Source organism: Miniopterus schreibersii, assembly GCF_964146895.1.
Source record: "Miniopterus schreibersii genome assembly, chromosome: 17".
Taxonomy (NCBI): domain Eukaryota; kingdom Metazoa; phylum Chordata; class Mammalia; order Chiroptera; family Miniopteridae; genus Miniopterus; species Miniopterus schreibersii.
The window spans coordinates 8986705-9005948 of NC_138117.1; the positions used below are offsets into that span (position 1 = coordinate 8986705).

General features: G+C 41.1%; 1 protein-coding gene across 16 annotated transcripts in view; it reads left to right on the top strand.

The window, feature by feature from the left end:
- Positions 1–19244, top strand: part of OXR1 (oxidation resistance 1) — a 185102-nt gene that overhangs the window by 110942 nt on the left and 54916 nt on the right. For 2 of the 16 annotated variants that reach the window (XM_081117059.1, XM_081117064.1), the window contains exon 1: positions 6004–6265. The exons of 11 other annotated variants lie outside the window; for them this stretch is intronic. In XM_081117059.1, coding sequence (XP_080973185.1) covers positions 6247–6265 — 19 coding nt within the window. In that variant the 5' untranslated portion in view covers positions 6004–6246. Of the gene's footprint in view, positions 1–6003; positions 6266–18434; positions 18518–19244 lie in introns of those variants that run through there. 3 more of the 16 variants (XM_081117074.1, XM_081117058.1, XM_081117073.1) reach the window with 3 other exon arrangements.

The following is a 19244-nucleotide window of genomic DNA, read 5'->3' on the forward strand; positions in this document are numbered from 1 at the left end:
CATGTAAGGCAACATGCTCCTGGGTTCTGGGGACTAGGACAGGACACTTCGGAGCTCATTGTTCTGCGTGCCACCCCAGCACTGGCCATACGCGCAGGGAGTGTTAGTTTTTGCCACTTAACCCCCCAAAAAGAAAGGAACCCTCTCTGAATGGCTTTTGTTGTGTCAGTAAGAAGATCCTAACTGACCAATGGCCCAGAAACCAAGGGAGTGTAGAGCCCCCCACGATGCTTCCCACGATGCTTCCCACGCCTTTTACAGACAGTGGGTTTGACGCTCTGCCTCTAGGGCTGAAAAATAAAGCACAGGGCTGCTACTCCTGACCTGAACACACGTCGTCTGGCTCCCCTGTTCTTGCCTCTCTCTAACTTCTTCCTTTCTTGAGCGTAGTTTTGGCTGTGGTATCAACTCACCCGTATGCAGCTGACTCTAAATTGCAACCTGAGTGCTCACCTGTCTGTCTAGCTTCACGCACCCCATGTCCACTTTCAGCTGGACAACTTCCCCCTAATATTCGAAGAGTCCCTGGAAACATCTCCAGGATTCAAATGACCTTTTTTGATTCAAGCCATCCTTTCCTCCCTGCTGGCTTCAAGGGCAGCAGCGCTCTCTCTTTCTGTCCCCGGCGTGAACAGTGGGAGTCGCCCGTCTCCTTGCACTCCCCAGCAAGTAGTCCCCCTCCCTGGGACTGCCCGAGTTCAAGCTTCTTGTGCCCTTGTCTGGACTCCTAACTGTCTCCTGCTTTCCTTCCTTTGCTGGTTTGTGCCATCCCCCCCACGCAGTCTCAGGTGCCTCCCCTCCATCCCTTCCTCCTTAAGTCAGTCCTTGTGCTTTGTATTAAATCAGAGTTTGTCAGCCTGCTGAAGGGCTCAGGGAATTTTTTTTTTAAATATGTTTTTATTGATTTCAGAAAGAGGAAGAGAGAGGGAGAGAGAAATAGAAATATCAATGAGAGTCATTGATCGGCTGCCTCCTGCATGCCCCCAACTGGGGATCGAGCCTGCAACCCTGGCCTGTGCCCTGACCGGGAATCGAACCTCGATCTCCTGGATCCTAGGTCGATGCTCAACCGCTGAGCCATGCCAGCCAGGCTCAGGGAGTTATTTAAACATATGGCAAACATTGTACTTAGACAGTTTATATACATTATCTCTTTTAATCCTAATTCAATACCCTGGCAGGTGGATGTTATTTCTCCATTTTTACTAATGAGGCAACGAGGGGATAGAGAGCTTTATATAATTCAGCCAAAGCTACACAATCAATGACAGAGAGATCATTCAGAATCAACTGTGTCTGATTTCAAAGCCCCTAACTTTACCAGTACATTGGAGCCCCACCATTCAACTTTGTTTTTAAGGTATCTGTTTTATGAAGGCTCTCTTGAGTTTATGTACTTTTGGGGCAAATCTTCAGTAGCCTAATGACAGATGGATCACGATTTGGACATCTTATTGGTGATTTCTGTGGGCAACTGAAGACTGCTTTGTATACTCTCTAAGATTTAAACTTCTGCCTTTAGCATGGCTTGCAGGTTAGTCCAGGTGCATTTCTCATATCTAAGAAAGAAGGGGGCGGGGTGTGATAAGGAAAGGAAACCATTTTTCCTTGTGTGGGTAGCTTTGAGCCGCATTAAGTTAGGGCTCTTGTGAAGGTAAATAATCTTGATAAATCTGTTCCTTTTCCATTAGAGATCAGCTTTCAGTACCCAGTGACAAGCCAAGACATGCTTTTCCTCTTTGACCAAAATGCCCACAAAGGAAGCCGAAACTGGTTTAGCAACTTTGTAAGTGGGTGCAAAGGACTCCTATAAATAAAGCCTCCCATTGTTCAGCTCTGGCCATGTTGGGCTTAGAATGCTGATGGCATATATATCGTCCCACTCCCACTCCGAACTCTGCCTGCCTGCCTAGCGAATTTAGCTCTAGGTACTGCTCTGATGCATTGCATCTTTTAGAATTCTGATTTTGATTCTTTTTAAAGGGGACCTTATCATTAAGTCTAGTTTATAGAAGTTGTTAGTGGTGAAACGGCACCAGGATGTCGCTGGACCTCTGTTTGGCAACCTCAGTGCTTGAGCTGGGCCAGATAGCTCCGTAGGTTAGAACGTGATTGTGATATGCCAAGGTTGCGGGCTCGATCTCGGGTCAGGGCATATACAACAGTCAGCCAATGAATGCATAAATAAGTGGAGCAACAAATCGATGTTTCTCTCTCTCACCCTTCTCTCTCTCTCTAAAATCAATCAGTAAAAATTTTTAATAAATAAAATTAAAAGAATGGGATTATTTTGAATACATTTTTTGAAACTAGCATAAAGCATGAATACATTCATTCAGTCAATACAGTTTTCCACAAATACTCATTGAACACCTGTTCTGTGCCCAGCAACTTCTGGTTGGGTCATTGAACAGAAATATATATTGACCTCTCACAGTTTTCCAATGTTTTGGATGCAGAGACTATAGCAAAAACATACAATACTTAGAGCTTACATTCGGGTAGAGGTGACTACTCACACATGTAAATGTATAATATCAGTTAATAGGTGTCATGAAAGAAAAATAAGGGGGTGCTTCCTTAGATACTGTCATCAGGGAAGACCTCTCCAAGGAAGAGGTATATAAACAGGAACTTAAATAAAATGATTGACCAAGGTCAGGCCAGTCTGAGGAAGAACAAAATAAGGGAAGGGGAACTGAAGGTGCAAAGGCCTTAGGACAGAAACATGCTCGATGCGTTCAAAGAACAGCAAAGAGGCTTACATGTCTTAAGCTCCATGAGCAAGAGGGTGGTGATGGAAAGTTCTTAGGGCCAGATCCCATGATAGTGAGCAGTGAGTCCGCTCTTTCTGGGCTAATTTAGTCTGGAGATTGATTTCCACTGTACTCATGATTTTGTACTTGGCCCGAAAACACACACTGGCCTGCATTTTATGGGGAAGAAGGAATATTGGGGACCAGGACCATGGGAGAAGAGGCTCACTAGTGCAAAGATGTTGCCCTGAGAATTAATGAGCCAGAATTGAATAGAACCTGCAGAACTGGGAGGGTGATCTCAGAATGGTAGCAACAGGTGGGACATAACCTTTGTCACCAACGAACTAGCAGCCCGGACATCCCAAATCTCTTCCCTTTGCCCTTCCCCATCCCCATTCTTTCCTGATGTCCCAACATTAGCTTAGCCTACATCTAGGTTCTTTTCCAGCCGTTAGACGGTTTTGGAGAGTACTTCTGCTTTTGGACTATAGCAGTGACTTTTGTTACTGTAATACGACAAGGTGTAATACATCATTTAAAAAATAAAATAATGAATTCCAATTTTTACGTCAGTCTCCAGCCACATGGTCTAAGTAGACCAAATGTTACATAATTTTAATTTAGACATCTCTGTATGATAAAAAACATGTAAAATAAATACAGGTCATTCTGTTTTCCAGGAGGAGTGACTTATCTCCAAGATTGACCCCTATGACTGCAAGATCTTGAATTGTTTTCTAAAATGACACCTACTCCATTTTCTTTCCCTATTAATCAGTGTCTAATCAATCAGTTCATCATTTTTCGCTTTACTTTCTTATACCTGATCTTCGTTATTTCCCTTTCTCGATGTCCATAATCTTAAAGATTGTCTCCCTTTGTTAAAAATCCATGTTTTTCGGGTAAGCCTACTCTTTCAAGTTTGTGTGAAAGAAATACAAATGAGTTAGGATAAGGGGAGAAAATGGAAAGGAGAATCATATGGAAATGAAAACAGTGTATGTAAGGCACATAATTCATATCCAGGGAAATTTTATAACTAATAATTATAATAATTTACAGGGTAAAAAATTAAAAATATACACTCTTAGGCAGTGTCTAAAGCGCCATGGGTTGATGCAAAGATTTTAATCAAGCATTAACTTTATATAACTCTTTTAGGGTATAATAATTTGCGTATGCTATATAATTGATGTGTGTAACCATTCATTTTCTTTGATAGATTTTATTACAGGCACTTGAAATCAAGCTCAAAACTAATTTGTCATTATGATCTGGGGTTTTTCTTTATTTTCTTCCTGCATCTCTTCTCTTACGACAGTTTTGCATTTCATAAATCAGATAGTTAAGAAAAGCTTTGTTTTGAAGATTTCATCCTAATATCTACATTATAAAGAATGTTGTGTTAACACGGCTCATCTTGGCATGGCAGGGACTGTGTAAAGTATTTACATGTACTTTTACAGTTCTGTCTTCGTAATGGTAACTTAACAAGCTGGTATTTATTGAGCACTTACTACATGCCAAGTACTAGTCTAAGTACCTTGCCTATATTGAATCATTTAATCCTCATAGCGGCCCCGTGAGGTAGGAAGTATTAAAATCCTATTTTCATCGATGAGAATTCTGAAAGGCAGAGAGTTAAAAAATTCACCTCGGGCCTCATGACTGTAGCGTGGAGGAACCGAAATTTTAATTGCTCTTTGCTCTGCAATCTGCCCTCGCGGATACAGCCCAGAGTTTGGGCAGCTTGCTGAGTAACCCAACAGGAAGGAAGGAGACAATGGGAAACGTGCTCCCTGCCCAAAGTGAGACATCTTTCCCAAAGGAAACACAGAACTTTAAGGGACTTTTTCTCTTTAGCCAGAAAGTATGATCCCCGGGAGAAAGAAAGAAGGAAATAAAGGCTGTGGGTATGGGGTGGCTGAATCATCACCGTAACCCCAGTGCTTAGTGCAGGCCTGCCTGGGACACCTAGTTGCTCAGTAAGAGACATTAATGTTTGTGACGTGCTCCCCAATCTGGTTTAGTGAAAGCTCTTTCATACAGGCTAAACTTACAGGAATGTTGTGAAGTGTGCATTTTCCATGACTCCTCACTCACTTGAAATACCTTATATATAGCCAACGATAATGACTACTATAAGCAGTTCAAATTTTCTTATAAGAATTGCTCTTAAAACACCCTCTCTGTTTGAAAGCAAATTTAGTTAAATATTTGGTAAGTAACCTTTCTTGTAGAAACGCTAGATGTGTTCTCTAGTCTTTCCTTGCATCCGTCCCCTGGAGAACCTTCTTTCAGAACTGACACCATCCATCCCTCAGCATCTGGACCACATTTATTTCCCATTCAGTACCTCACTTAAGAGAGAAAACTCCATTTTCTTTATAATCAGTCAGTTCATTACAATGTACTAACTGCACACATTTTTTAATGATTTGTATATATATGTTTTTTCACTTGCCTCTGAAGCCCGCCTGTGTTGGGATCCAGTAGTCCTTGGACTTGGCAGGGATTTTCACCAGCTAAGGTGACATTTTCTCTGCCCGATGATTGTGATTCCCACCTCCCCCCCCCCCCAACAAAATACAGTATTATAATATGGGTATACCTCAGTGAGCTACCTTTGGAGGACTTCATAAAAACGTGATGACAGGGAAGAGTAAATGGGCAGCCTCCACCAAAATCTTCTCTAGAACTGAACGTTAAGGAAATGACCAGGGCATCAGATAGGGCCAGGCTGTCACCATGCCGTTTGCTTTCAAAGGGCAAACACAAGATATGGTTTAAGAGGCGGGCCACGTCGGAAGGAGAGAGTTACTATGACTCATCCATTTGTTCAGTTACGAAGTGTTTAACCGTATAATGGGTGTTGTGGCCGATTCTCTCCTTGTCCTCATAGGGAAAAAATACAGAAAGCAGTCTATTGCAGAGCAGTGTGTGCTGTGTCACCACGATGCAGCTGAAGGCTCTGCCGGGGGCTGGGCAGGGGCAGGAATCGAACGTGTTTGGACAGTGAACTCGCAGCATTTAAATGTCTGCAAAGGTACAAAACACCGACACGTTACAAAAGACCCAGCCCTGTTAAAGCTGCGGCCTGTCGGTGCCATTAGAAGTAAACAACAGAGATTTGTTGGAGGGCGGCGCCGTTGGCAGGCTTTGCAATAAGACACCGTGTGAGTGAGATGCCGAGCTCTGTGCTCGCACCCGTGATGAACGAGGGGGTCAGCTTCCTGAGCTACTAGGTGGCGCATGCTGGCAGCGTGTCCAAAGTGCTCGGGAGCCAAGAGGAAGCCCGGAGTCATGAGGCGGATACGGCGCGTAGAAACAGAAAGCCAGAGCCTCGCTCACACCGCCGGCAGGGGTCAGGGACCTGGCAGTCCCAGGAAGGAAGTGCACTCCCGGGAAGCGCAGGGACCCAGATCCCTGTCCTCTGCCCCTGAGCCGGGCCTGTTGCCGTGCGCGGCCTGCAGGAAGGAGCTCAGAAATGTTCTGCTCGCGCAAAGGTACGCCAGTGCTCTAACCTGGGACAAGGCATTTTGGCAGGTGGCATAAGGCTGACTTGATGTTCTGGTTTCAAAGTCCAGAGGAGCTATAGGGGTCTGCTGGCCACTGCCCCCAGAAAGGGGAGGTTTGGGGGGCAGCCGGGAAGGAGTAAACTGTTGCCATATTAACTTAAATACAGGATATCAGAGAAGACTTTCCGTGCGTGTGCGTTGTGTGTCTGACTTGCTGTAGGTGCTGCTGCTGGGAGTCTGTGGGAGGGCGCTCCCCAAAACAGACTCGGACATAGAGATTTGGATCTGTTTTCGGGCCCAGTGGATATTTATAACAAGTTGTCAGTGACTCTTTTCATTCGTTCGCAGGAAATCATTTGTCAGGAAGGTTTCCATGTTGCCTTACCTGGTCCTCAGCTTGTGCACACCTAGGGCAGTGATAGTGATGAAGTCACATGTAGGTGCCGTTATCACCGCTGGGCTCTGGGTGTCAAAGGCTGGCACTGCATGTCATGGTCCCCCCAACCACCCTCTTAAAAGGTCGCTCCCTTGCCTTTGATTCCCTTTAGCATTCATTTGCGTTCTCTAGGCTCCAGAGAATTGAAGAGAGAAAGAAATTGGAGGTTTTTGTCATTTTTAAAAAAGTTTAAGTCAAACAAATCAAAATAACATTATTATCGATGGATCGACCTGTGCTTTTAAAATGGGAGGAATAAAGATGTAAAAAGATCTGAGGCATGTAAGTAACCTCTTTGATTTTTAATGGCATGCGGCCGATGGAATTCATTATTGACGTTTGAAAATGAAATTGCTCTACATTATTATTTATTTATAGTTTTGCCTCTCAAAAGAAGTAATTACCATTACTAAGTTTGTTTTTCCTCAGTCACAAGCCACTATGTGACAACAGCAGAATGTATAATATAGTTCACCACTTAGGCATGAAACTTAATGATGTTGCAGGATATTATTTCTCAGATTAATAATAAATTCATGCACATAATGCACGGCTAAAAGGTTGAGTATCTTTTTTTATTTGGGTAATTCCAAAAGCAATTATTTCACGTTATGGAGTAATTTATTTATGAAGTTCTCACTGCAGAAACAGAAATGTTTTTAATTAGAAGTAAACAGCCTAATTTCATTTTTCCAGTTCAGCACACAGATTTTGTGATGATAATCATAATACATAGAAAATGCCCAAGTGAAATATTTAGAGGTTTGGTTTCAGCCCAAACAATTTTTTAAACTTTAATCACAAAATCTAAAACTTTTAAGTCATCAAGGAGGTTGATAACCAGCCATAACAAAATTTAATTTCTAAGAAATGCCCAAATATTTAGTCAATTAACATTTAGTTCTAATTGGAGAGGTATTAAAATTACCCAGTTTTCAATTTTCGTGATTTAAAAAATACTCAGGAATGGAAATATCTTCGGTATTACGAGTGAAGCTATAGATGTTACAAAAATCTATGAAGCCCCTTTCAAAGCTGATGTTTTAAAGCATCATTTCACATACAGGACAACAAATCTATTTTATAACTTCAGATCTGGTGTGGCTAAGATTCAGACCGCTCTTAAATTTCGGTGGAGATCTTGGTTAAATTAAATACTGTACCTCCTCCCATTTTTACTACTTATCCTGCAGCCGACCCTCCCTCCCCTAGCTGTTCCTGCTCTTGACTGCTCCCTCCTATACCTACACCATCCCTGCACCAGCGCGCTCAGACATCTTTTTGCACAAGTGGGTCTGTTTTGTTCGACAGTGGTCATCATTGTGAAACCGAAGGACAGCAATTAATATTTCATATGTAGCACTTAAGCCTCTTTCCCTAGATGATGCATTTTGCTTCTTTGTGCGCACCTATAGGCACTTAATAAATGCTTATTGACTGTCTAGGAAGGTTGGATTATGACTGATTTTGAGAATTTTCATACCCTCTGCAGTTACCAGGACTATATTTCCTTGGTTTTAAGAAGCCTTTATTTTACCTTTTAACTTTTTAAAATCTGAAAGTATCTTATCATCAATGGCATATCATAGCTTAATTGGCAAGGTGGTTGTTCTTTTTCTTTCTTGGTGGCACTTCTTATAATCAATGCTGTCTTAGGTTGGATGACATATTGTAGTAAAAAAAACAGATAAATCTGCTGTATAATATGCCTATGACTGTATATTTCACATTTAAACTTTGTTAGTTTTGTGACTTACTCATAGCCAATATTGGTCTTTCCTCACCACCTTCCTCCACCCTGATTGCTTTGCCACTGTGGTTCTATCTGTTCTAGGACCAACTCTCTTGACCGAACACCTCTGGAAAATACTCAGAGAATTTTATTAGTAATTTAATTACCAATATTTAACTGTAGTGAAATGGAAAGAGTACAGGCTTTTTAAACTAGAGAGCTAAGTTCAATTTGTGGTTCTGCTCCTATGTGTACTTACTGACCCAATAATTATTCTCAGAGCTTCAAATAATACATCTGAGAATAGAAATGTTATGAATAATTTCTCCATCACTGGATTGTGAGGACAAATTGTAAAAAATATTGAACCAGTAAAAATATTGGATATTAAATGTATATGAGAGCACTTTATAAATAATGAAGCGCTGTTCAAGTATAAATTTTAAGCATCAAGATTAAATGAAACACTATTAGACTGGCTGATGTGGGAGTGTAAAGTTGGGGAGAAGAAAGAGAAATGATAAAATTTGTCCCAAACAAAAGGAGTAAGTTCTACATTTTAATTATCATTAGAAACGATGATATGACCCACTAACTCACTGTCCAAAATCCAAGGAAAAGCATGAAATCTACCTTCAGAAAGCATCCTACTATAAGGGACCCATTTCAGAAATGAGGAAGTTAAGACACAGAAAGATTAAGAAATATGCCTAAGGCCAAACAAGATAAGTGAGAGTCCGAGCCAGGATTGAAACCCAAGACCCTGACTCAGAGTCTGTGTTCAAAATACTCCACAGTCCTTATTTAAGTGACTGAGTAAAATAATTGAAAAATAGAAGTATGTAGAGATTCCTCTGTTCTCTGTGATTTTCTTCAATATGTTTCCTTCCAGGTAACTGGAAATCAAGAGCTGTCTCTCTTAGACAGCATGATCTTTCTCCCATTACTCTTTGCTTTCCTTTTTTAAAAAGAAGGTATGAGTTTTTTAACGTAGAAAAATATAAAAACAAATGACCCAATTCCACCCATGATGACATTCAAATAGTAATAATAGAGTGACATATGGGCAATGGTAAAAAAAAAAAAAAAGAAACAAAAGTTAACACTGTAGAAATATGTAAAGGTGGGCAAAAGTAGGTTAATAATAATAAATAATACAGTAATTAATCAGTAATACAAGAATAAACTTTTGCATGCTCGCGACTGTAAACCTACTTTTGCCCACCCCTATATAAAGTGACAGCATTTTATTGAATGACTGTAATGAGTAAGCACCAGGACTACATATTTAGTCATACAAGTAGGATCTAATGAGAGAGACAGACACATACACATACACAGACAGCTGTAATTATGCGTCTCTGTAAGTATCGCAGCAGGTTATGTATAATTCTGAATTGGAATATAGAAGGGGAAACACCAAGTAGAGATCTGCCGACAGCTGGAAGCAGGGCTTGGGGCCTGAGCGGTGGGGCAGGTATGTAAACAGTGAGTGGGAAGGGATTTAAACATCTCAAAAGTAAAGAAATACTTTTTGAAAACAGAGTTTGGGAAATGCCAGTAATAAATGGGACATATTAAAATGTTGCTTTAGATGATGGAACTAAGTGAGAGAGTATTTTTAAATAACACTTCATATGCTATAGAATAGAAATCGTAGATAAATCAGTTATCTGAAAGATGTGTAAGTATGTGTTGAATTTAACCTCTAAAAGGATATCGTTACTTATCCAAATGCATTATATGGGAAATTGTCAGTTTCATGTCTCCCGGGCTACGTCATTCTGTTTTTTCCATAGGATTCAGGTTGCAGGGTATTGACAAATAAGAAATTCTATTTTCCAAACTGTTATTTCTGCTAACATTTTAGGCCAACTCCAACACTTAATGGCAAAGCAAAAAAAAAAAAGTCCTTTATCCTGAGCCTCTTAAGTGCTATTCATCGTCACGTGAGTTTCCTTACCCACCTCGTTCCTCTGGAAGGTCAGGTTTCCAGCTGATGGTTTCTCTGAGTTGACAAGTCTCTGTGAACTTCCTGACTGTCATCCAAAGTGTTGGCAGTCCGATCTAGCTTGGTGACAGACCGCTTGGTCACTCGGGTCCTTTGTAAAGAGGACACTGTGCCTTTACTTGGTAGTAATTCCATCCAGAAAAAAGCAAAAAATAAATAAGATGTTTAGCTAATAAGTGGTAAGAAGAAAATAATAATGCAGCCACAGGAGACTGGAGCGCAGTGGGGTAGTGGTGCCATTAGCTTGGCTGATGTTGGGGAGCATCTCTGAGAAGGAAGGTGTCATTAGAGATGAAGCCCAAACGAGGAGAAGCTATCCAGGCATCCAGGGGAGTGGCTAACCAGGTAGAGAGATCATAAGTGCCAAGGTCAGGAGGTGAAAACAAATGTGGTTGGTTCAAGGAACAGAAAGAACACCAGGATGACTGACCAGAATGGTAACAGTACAAGGTGAGCGCTCAGAGTTAGCCGGTGACTTGACGGTCACTCATCTTTAGCCCCCTTTATGCTGTTAGCACTGGAATCGTTCTTCTGTGTGTGTCTCAGTTGTAACTCTACTGCTATTTCGAACAGAAAATAACTTGAATTTGCTCTGCACTGCACACTTGATGACAACCTTTAGCATACATTTTCATTTTACTTAAAGTTCCATAAAATCCCTATTAAGGTGACACTGCTAATGTTTCTGTTTTACAGTTAAGGAGACTATGGTATATAAATGTTATATAATTTGCTTAAAAAAGGCTATAAAGCACACACCCCAACACTCACATGCACACACACATACACATACCACACACACCACACACACCACACACACACGTTCTGATTCCCCGTGCTTTATCAAAATTGTCAACAAGTCAGAACTGTCTTTTAACCCAGATTTGAAATGAATTTGTGGCCCCGGTATAACTAAGGGCTCATCATTGCTCAATGAGTTGCTACAATGAGTAAAAGAAAAGGTAACCTCAGTTTGCTCTAACAGCACACAAGTGTAGATCAAGAATCTACACACTGGCCGGCCAGTGTGGCTCAGTGGTTAGGTGTTGACCTATGAACCAGGAGGTCATGTGTGATTCCCTGTCAGGGCACATGCCCAGGTTGCGGGCTCAATACCCAGTAGGGGGCATGCAGGAGGCAGCCGGTCAGTGATGTTTCTCTCTCATCGATGTTTCTATCTCTACCCTTCTCCCTTCCTCTCTCTCTCTAAAAGTCAATTAAAAAAAAAAATCTACACACTTCATTCAGCCGCATTATTAATTCTACTGCGTAGCTAGTTTATGAGTCTTACACTGTTCCCCCATCAGATTTAAGCTTTAAATCATTCACTCTGGAACATGAATTTGAGAACAGGACAGGTTAGTCCAGTGAGAAATGCTGACAGCCTTACCAGAGGCCAAGAACTGAGCTAGACGTGTATGTGTATTGTCTGACTTAATCTTCATACAACCCCATGAGGTGTAGATACTTTTATGATCTCCATTCTCTAAATGAAGAAACCTTCTGAGAGGTCAGGCAACTTGCCCAAGGTCATACCTCTGGACAGAAATGGAGTTGTAATTCTATCTGCCCAACTCCAAAACTGATGCTTTTTTGTAGATTTTATTGCTGCCTGGCACATTGCCTGCTGTACAATTCGGTTGGATTAAATATTCATTTTTTAAAACCATTACTATAAAACTTACAGTACGTGAAAAGTGACCTTTCCTTGCTTCCATGGGCCACCAAGGTTAACTGGTAAACCACTTTGTTTCTAGATGCCCGTCTCCCCGACGCTGTCTTCTTTCATCTTCACACTCACCACACTGTGGTGTAAACTTTGTTTAAATATCTGATGCTTCTGATCTGTTGGCAGTTCCTTGGGTGCAGGCACCACATCTGTATTGTGTTGTATCCTCAGAGCCGCACATAGTGTGCAGCACTCGGCAATAGTTGGGCAAATGAAGGAGTGAGGCAAGCTCTGAGAGAATTTTGAAATCTACGGGGCTTTCCCTTTGCTTAAAAATGAGGAATTCCTCCTAGCATTTAAGGGTTAGTGTAACTGCGCTAACCCCCCAAATAACACTCAACTAGGTCATTTATGAAAGAGCATAATCAGACTTCTAGAGACAGGAGGGGCTGAAGGGAAGACAAAAATCACCCTTTTTCCCTTCCTTCCTCTTTACCCTCTAAAATCGAGGGGTCTTTCCTACCAAATGACAACGAGACAAGGTTGAAGGAGAAAAGATGACATTTAGAAATAATACAATTACATTTAAATGCTCTTTAACAATACTAGTTATGCCTCATGCTAGGTTGTCTAAGACTCAAGTCTTAGGCTTGCTCACCCCTGATCCTTTTAAAAATCTCCAAACACAGTTATACCCACATTCACAGCATTAGTGAATTAGGAAACCCTCCTAAATTCTAACTGCTGGAAACTTAAGGGCAGTCAACTGATAGGCGCATGGTCACGGAGTGAGTCAGCGCCAGTCCCAGGAAAAGAGCTTAGATCTTCAGTCGGCTGCTCCAGAGTTCTGTTAGCCTAACTATTGCCATGTTCCCTGAAGACTCCGGTGAAGACAGAGGATGTGACATTTGGCAAAGTTAAGCCATTGTCATTGTCAGTACTCATTCTGTTTTTCCTTGTTTGATAAAATAATAGTTTTAAACTCATAGATGCATTAATATTATATCAAGAATACCAACACAGAAATACTTCTAGAATTTACATTTTTCCCTAAAATATAGGGGGCTCACATATATCAGCTCAAAAGCATCATCTCTCTGTATGAAGAAGAGGGCAAACATTATTTTTTTGTCTCTTCAAGGGGAAAAAAAAATTTTTATTTTGTTTATCTAACAAGAAAAATTATGTCTTTAAGGAATATGGGCTTAGTAGCTTACTGGAAACAAAAGCATCTTCAGACTCAGCTGAGACCAGTATAATTCTCAGGGTGAGCATCTGGGAAAGTAAACGGCCAAACTTCTCAGGAGAATTTTTAAAAGTTTATTTTCATGGTTTACACTATTGCGGATGTCCCAGTTCCCAGCCCGCTTTGCTCACCTCCACCCAGCCTCTGCCCCCTTGCTCTGGCCATCACCAGGCTGTTGTGTGTGTCCAGGGGTTATGCATATATGCTCTCTGGCTAATCCCTTCACCTTCTTTCATCCAGCCCCCTCTCCTGTCCTCTCCCCTCTAACAGCTGTCAGTCTTTTTTTTTTAACTTGTGTGACAGGGTCCTACACCCCTGGGTGAGACTCAGCAACTGTACGATCTAAAGCAGATTTGGTACCCGGGGGCGAAGACAGTAATACTGTGAACCAAAATGACAGTCAGCGTGGTTGATCTCTGTGAGGCCAGTGTGCCGTATGTGCAAATCACAAGGCCACGTCTTCAGAGAGTGGAACGCCTGCCTCTGTCTATGACTTTGTAGGGGAGCCTGCAAATCTCACCTGCTTGACCTCCTTTGTCTTCTCTTTGTCCAGAGAAGGGGTGGCTTAGATTTCTCTGCAGAGATAAGTCAGCCAACACCTGGGCTCGGGTCCCTGCACGGCTACCTGCCAGGCCTGCACCAGCAGACAAGTCGCCCGGCCTCCTCTGCGTCTTGTTCAGCTAAGGAGCTGAGGCGCAGGAATGGTAAATGCTGTGCTCGAGACCGTTAAGCCCGTGAGTCATACAGCTGAGGCCAGAAACCAAGCCTTTGCTCGTGTGTGGTTTCATTTAAAAATTGTTTTTCCCTCCATAGGCACAGCAGAACTGGTGTGCACGTAGAAGGAACATCAACTATCACAGAACGAAAGGGGAAGTAGACTTTTACACCAAGGAGCAGGGCAGCAGATGAGAAACGGAAGCAGAAAGGTGCAAGGGAGAACATTTGTCAGAGGGTTTAACAGCCTGCTGAACACACATCAAAAGGTGAAGCCCTGGCCGGCTGGCTCAGTGGTTAGAGCGTCAGCCCGAGGACTAAAGGGTCCCGGGTTCGATTCCGGCCAAGAGCATGGACCTCAGTTGCAGGCTTAAGCCCCGGGCACGTGCTGGAGGCAGCCAGTCGATGTGTCTCTCTCACATCGATGTTTCTCTCTCTGTCTCTCCCTTCCACTCTCTCTGAAAAGCAATGGGAAAAAATCCTCAGGTGAGGGTTTAAAAAAAAAAGTGAAACACTTTTAATTACCTGATTTGTATTCCATAGCCAAAATATCTACTAAGGATATTTTTTAAATGTATAGAGAATGGTGAAAAAACACATTCCTTGCCATCAGCTTCTAGCACTCTCTGAATCCTAGATGTGGCAGTGTTCCCAGTGACCACCAAAGCCCTGCTTTATGCTGGGCTGCCCCTGTGCTGGGGGGGCAGGGTGCGAGGGAGTTTAAGGGGCCGAGTAGGAGAGGGGTAGCTGCTTGGATTAGGTGAGGAGTACCAGCGAAACCCACCTACTCACAAATCTTTGAGGTTCAACTGAATTTATAGGTCCCTCTTACAAAATGCAAACACATTCTTAAAATAATATTTACACGCCCATAAATTACTTCAATGATAGTAATTCTACATTTCTCCTCTCACCGCATCAGCTTTGATTGGTGATAGGAATTGAAAGTAGATGCCAAAGGGTACCGAGTGCCAGGAGGCAAAAGAAGCTCATTAAAAAAAAGAGAGAGAAGTGCCTTTGGCTATTTTCTTTTCTGCTTAGGGCTATAGAAGCAACCAATTAAAATCCAAGATGGGGGAGCATTTGAGATCTTGGTCCTGGGCGTATGACATCAGTTTGGCTCAAGTAAACTCTTATAAAAATTCAAAAAAATAAAATCTGAGATGTGATTCTACCCTTTTTCCATACTCTAGGGCTTGATGTCGAGTGCAGTAGCTCATGCGTGCTAGGACTAAGAAGTCAAATTTATAGTAGGAACTAGCAGACAACACAAGCCAGAGCAGATGACAGAAGATGACAGAGCTGGACCCTGAGAGCCTAAATTCAGGTTCCTGCTCTCATAATAAGGAGTTGCATTGGTCTGGGAGTGAGGTCACCTAAACACATAAAGCTTTATTTTTCTCTTGTGGAAAGAAGTCCAGAAGTAGGCAGTCACTGGTATAGGTTGGGATGTCAAAGCTGGGGTCTCTCTAAAATTTTCTTAGCCTTTTCCTCATGGTTCTAAGAGGGCTACTGTAGCTCTTGCCATCACATCCATCTTCCAGATAGAAGGAAGGTGGAGGCAGTAAGGAATGACACCTGTATCAGTGAAGCAAAATCTTTTTGAAAAACCTTTAATAGACTTTGGCTCATGCCTCAGTGTCTAGAACTGTGTCACGGGACTGCCTAGAAAAGAGAAAGTGAAAAATTAGCTTTTTTGCTAAATACATTGTCATTCCAAGTAGAATCAGGAAGGAAGATAAATAAAATTAAACTTTTTTTCCTTGAAGAGACAAAACATCTGGAAACAAAACACGCCAAATAAATTGCTCTATTATCTGATAATAGATAGGTTGTCCTTGTTAACTAAAGCTTATTCTGTATTGATCTTGATTTAGGTTTAGGTTTTGGTACTATACATATATATATTATAGCTTTAAAAAGAAGGTATTTTTTATACACCACTCACTTTTTTTTCATTTAAAATTTTGCTGCCTTTTGTTGTTAGATATACTTTTATAGTCTACCACAGTTATCCTTTACTTGCATCATATGTAAATATGTATGATTCCAAAACACTGCACAATAGTAAAATTATGGTAATATCTCTATTCTTTTGTTTACCATATGACTGTCTTGCAAATAACTCTTCAAAAGTAATTGACTTTCAAAATAGTCCCTTCAATTATTTTGCTTTGGTCCTAGTACTCTGCCAAATCTGCTTTCTTATCTTAGTCTCTACCTCCTTAAACTAACAGAATACATCTCTGGAACAAGTATATTTATGTTCTCATAGGAAAGACACTGGGGAAAATCAAGCTTACAAGGAAAAGAAAAAAGAGCAAAGTGTAGAACAATGTTGGGCTCTTTGCCTAGTGTATTTTTGGCCCTGATCATCTGGGCCAGCGCTCGCTTGTTATGAAAAATGACTGTAAGTTACTCTGTGCTGACGGCACTTATTATAGGGGAAGGAGTAATTTACAAGTCATGGCTGCAGCTTACAATTGCAGGCTTCGTGTCCATATAAATCATGTGCTACGTTCATATAGTCAGTCATAAAATAAATTCAGAATGCACTGTGCTGTTTTGGATTGTCCAAGGCTTCCTTCCCTGGACTCTTGGATTTCTCACAGTATCAGGTTTAATTTGGGGATTCTCTCCAAACTTCCGAAGACTATTTTAAAAAGATAAGGAACTATTGGAGTGCCTCATCAGCTCAACTTCATTAATCTCCTGAAGATTTACTGTCGGATGAAACCCCAGTCTTATATCAAAACATATTTTTATTAATCATAACACACAAAACTGTATAATTTATATAGGATTTACATGAATGAATGACATACTCCTGCAAATGAACAAAGTGCTTAAAAGCTAGTTTAAGGACTTAGAAGAAAAGTCCCAGAAACTAAAATATTTTAATTTAAAGGAAAAAGATTACAAAATCAGTAACAACAATAGCTTGCATTTATTGGACACTTGCCATGTCCCATTCTTACAGTTACTCTATTAGATATATATTATTATCATACCCATTTTATAGATAAGAAAACTGAGGCTTGGGGGAAATTAACTTGTTCAAGGTCTCATAAGTAGTGGAGAAGTTAAATCATAGAAATCTGATTCTAGAATCAGCTCTTTAACATGACAGTCATCATAAAGCAAATGATAGTCATACAGATTGAATAATTATTTGTATAGGGAAGCATATAGGGGTGAAATAATATGTCTTCAATTTGCTTTAAAATATTTTGGTAAATGCCTGGCCAACATGGCTCAGAGGTTGAGCATTGACCTAGGATCCAGGAGTTCAAGGTTCAATTCCCGGTCAGGGCACATGCCCAAGTTGCAGGCTTGATACCCAGTAAGGGGTGTGCAGGAGGCAGCCGGTCAACGACTCTCTCATCATTGATATTTCTCTCTCTCTCTCCCCCTCTCCCTTCCTCTCTCTGAAATCAATAGACATATTTTTAAAATATATATATTTTGGCAAAGAAAATAGTAAGGGATACAAATGTGGCAAAATCTTGAAAATTGTTGAATCTGTATGATGGACCATGCTATTCTATCTACCTTAGAGTATGCTTGAATTTTTAATAATTTTTTAAATACCCAAAGAAATGGGCTTATGCCCCAGAAATTTTAGAAATAACTAAAAGAAGTTTGTCATAGTAAGAAAGGTTTAATCATTTAACAGGATGCCACAGAATCTTTCTGCAAAGGATTTTAAAAATACGACACATTCATTGGCTTGGGGGCAATTTTAGATATAGTGCTGGTAAAAGCCAGAAGACAAAAAATTTATCAAGCTCCCTTTCTCAAAAATTATCTTATGGTAGATGTTATACTTTGTGAATATTATGGGCCATTGATCTTAGCTTTAATGCCTTAATTGTGATTTAAAAAAAGAAAGGGTGGCTGGTGGTGCCTCTGCTCGACCCCCATTTTCCCCTCCTCCTGGCATTCTTCCCTGGCAGTTGGTTCACTGCGACAGTTGACTGACGACGGAATGCTGAGCTACCTACTCATTCAAATCAAATATTTAATAGAGAGTCCTGTACTGGTCTTACTCTGTTGAGAGCCGATGCTGGTAAGTGCAGATGAAGGCCTTTTGATGTTGTGAGATCAATAGGAAACCCTTTAAGCTGGTGTGGATTTGTCATATACAAAGGAATTCCTTTCAACATCACATAAACCCTTAATGTACTTACCCATTACAAAGCATGTTTTTTTCTGGACAGGGGAGCAAAACAGATTCCCTAAGCTATTAAAAATAAAAACCAAGCCCTCTTGTAGCTTATTAAGTGGCAGTATTTGTAGTAATGTTTTGTATTTTCTGGCTCCTTCCTATAGAAACCTGAGAATGGTTCTCACAGGCTAATAAACTCAGCCAGCATCCCCGACGTAGACATTATGCTGTTCGCAGATGAACCACCGACGCCTGACTGCTTTAGTAGGTGCCTCATGTTTACAGAGTGAGTCAGTGGATGAGCAAGAATTTGCTTCCAGAAACCTTCCCATTTTAACCACAAGTAGTTTTTCTGATATGGTACTATATTTGGGTCTGTTGGTTTGGATTTTGTGGAATAATCCAGAGCATCTAAGAGTTTCCAGTCTACAGATGTGTTAGGAGAAATAAATGAGTAATAGGACCATGCAGGGAATTTTCATCTGACCCTGAATCGGAGTTGTTGCCACTCAGGTCTTGATCCTTGCACTTCTTTAATTTAGGTTATGCCCTCGAGGGGCTCCCCAGTTGTAGGACGCTGCATTGTGAGACGTGTGTGGTTTTCAGTTTCGTAGACCTAAGTTGTTTTCTCTCCCTCTTCCTTGTTTTTTCTGGTAGATGGCCAGTCGTCCATGTAGCCTCTCTGTTCCCTCCACAGAGCAGCCTCTGCATAAAATTCTCTGCATTTCCTATTAGCCCTCAGTCAGTACAAACCAACCCTGGTAGTCAAGTCGTGATCCTATAGCACTCCAGAAACATATTCCATACCCCCCTCCGCCCCTCAGCTTGTTCTGCTAGAGCACAATTATTCAACCCTTGGCTAGGGAATTGTAGTTAGAATAACTTTTTGTGGTTTTTTTTCTAAGCTTGTCGCAACCATTAACATTATTACAAAATCTAACAACATTGCAAAAGATCTAAAATGCTTTTATTACTGTAGGTGGGTTTGAGA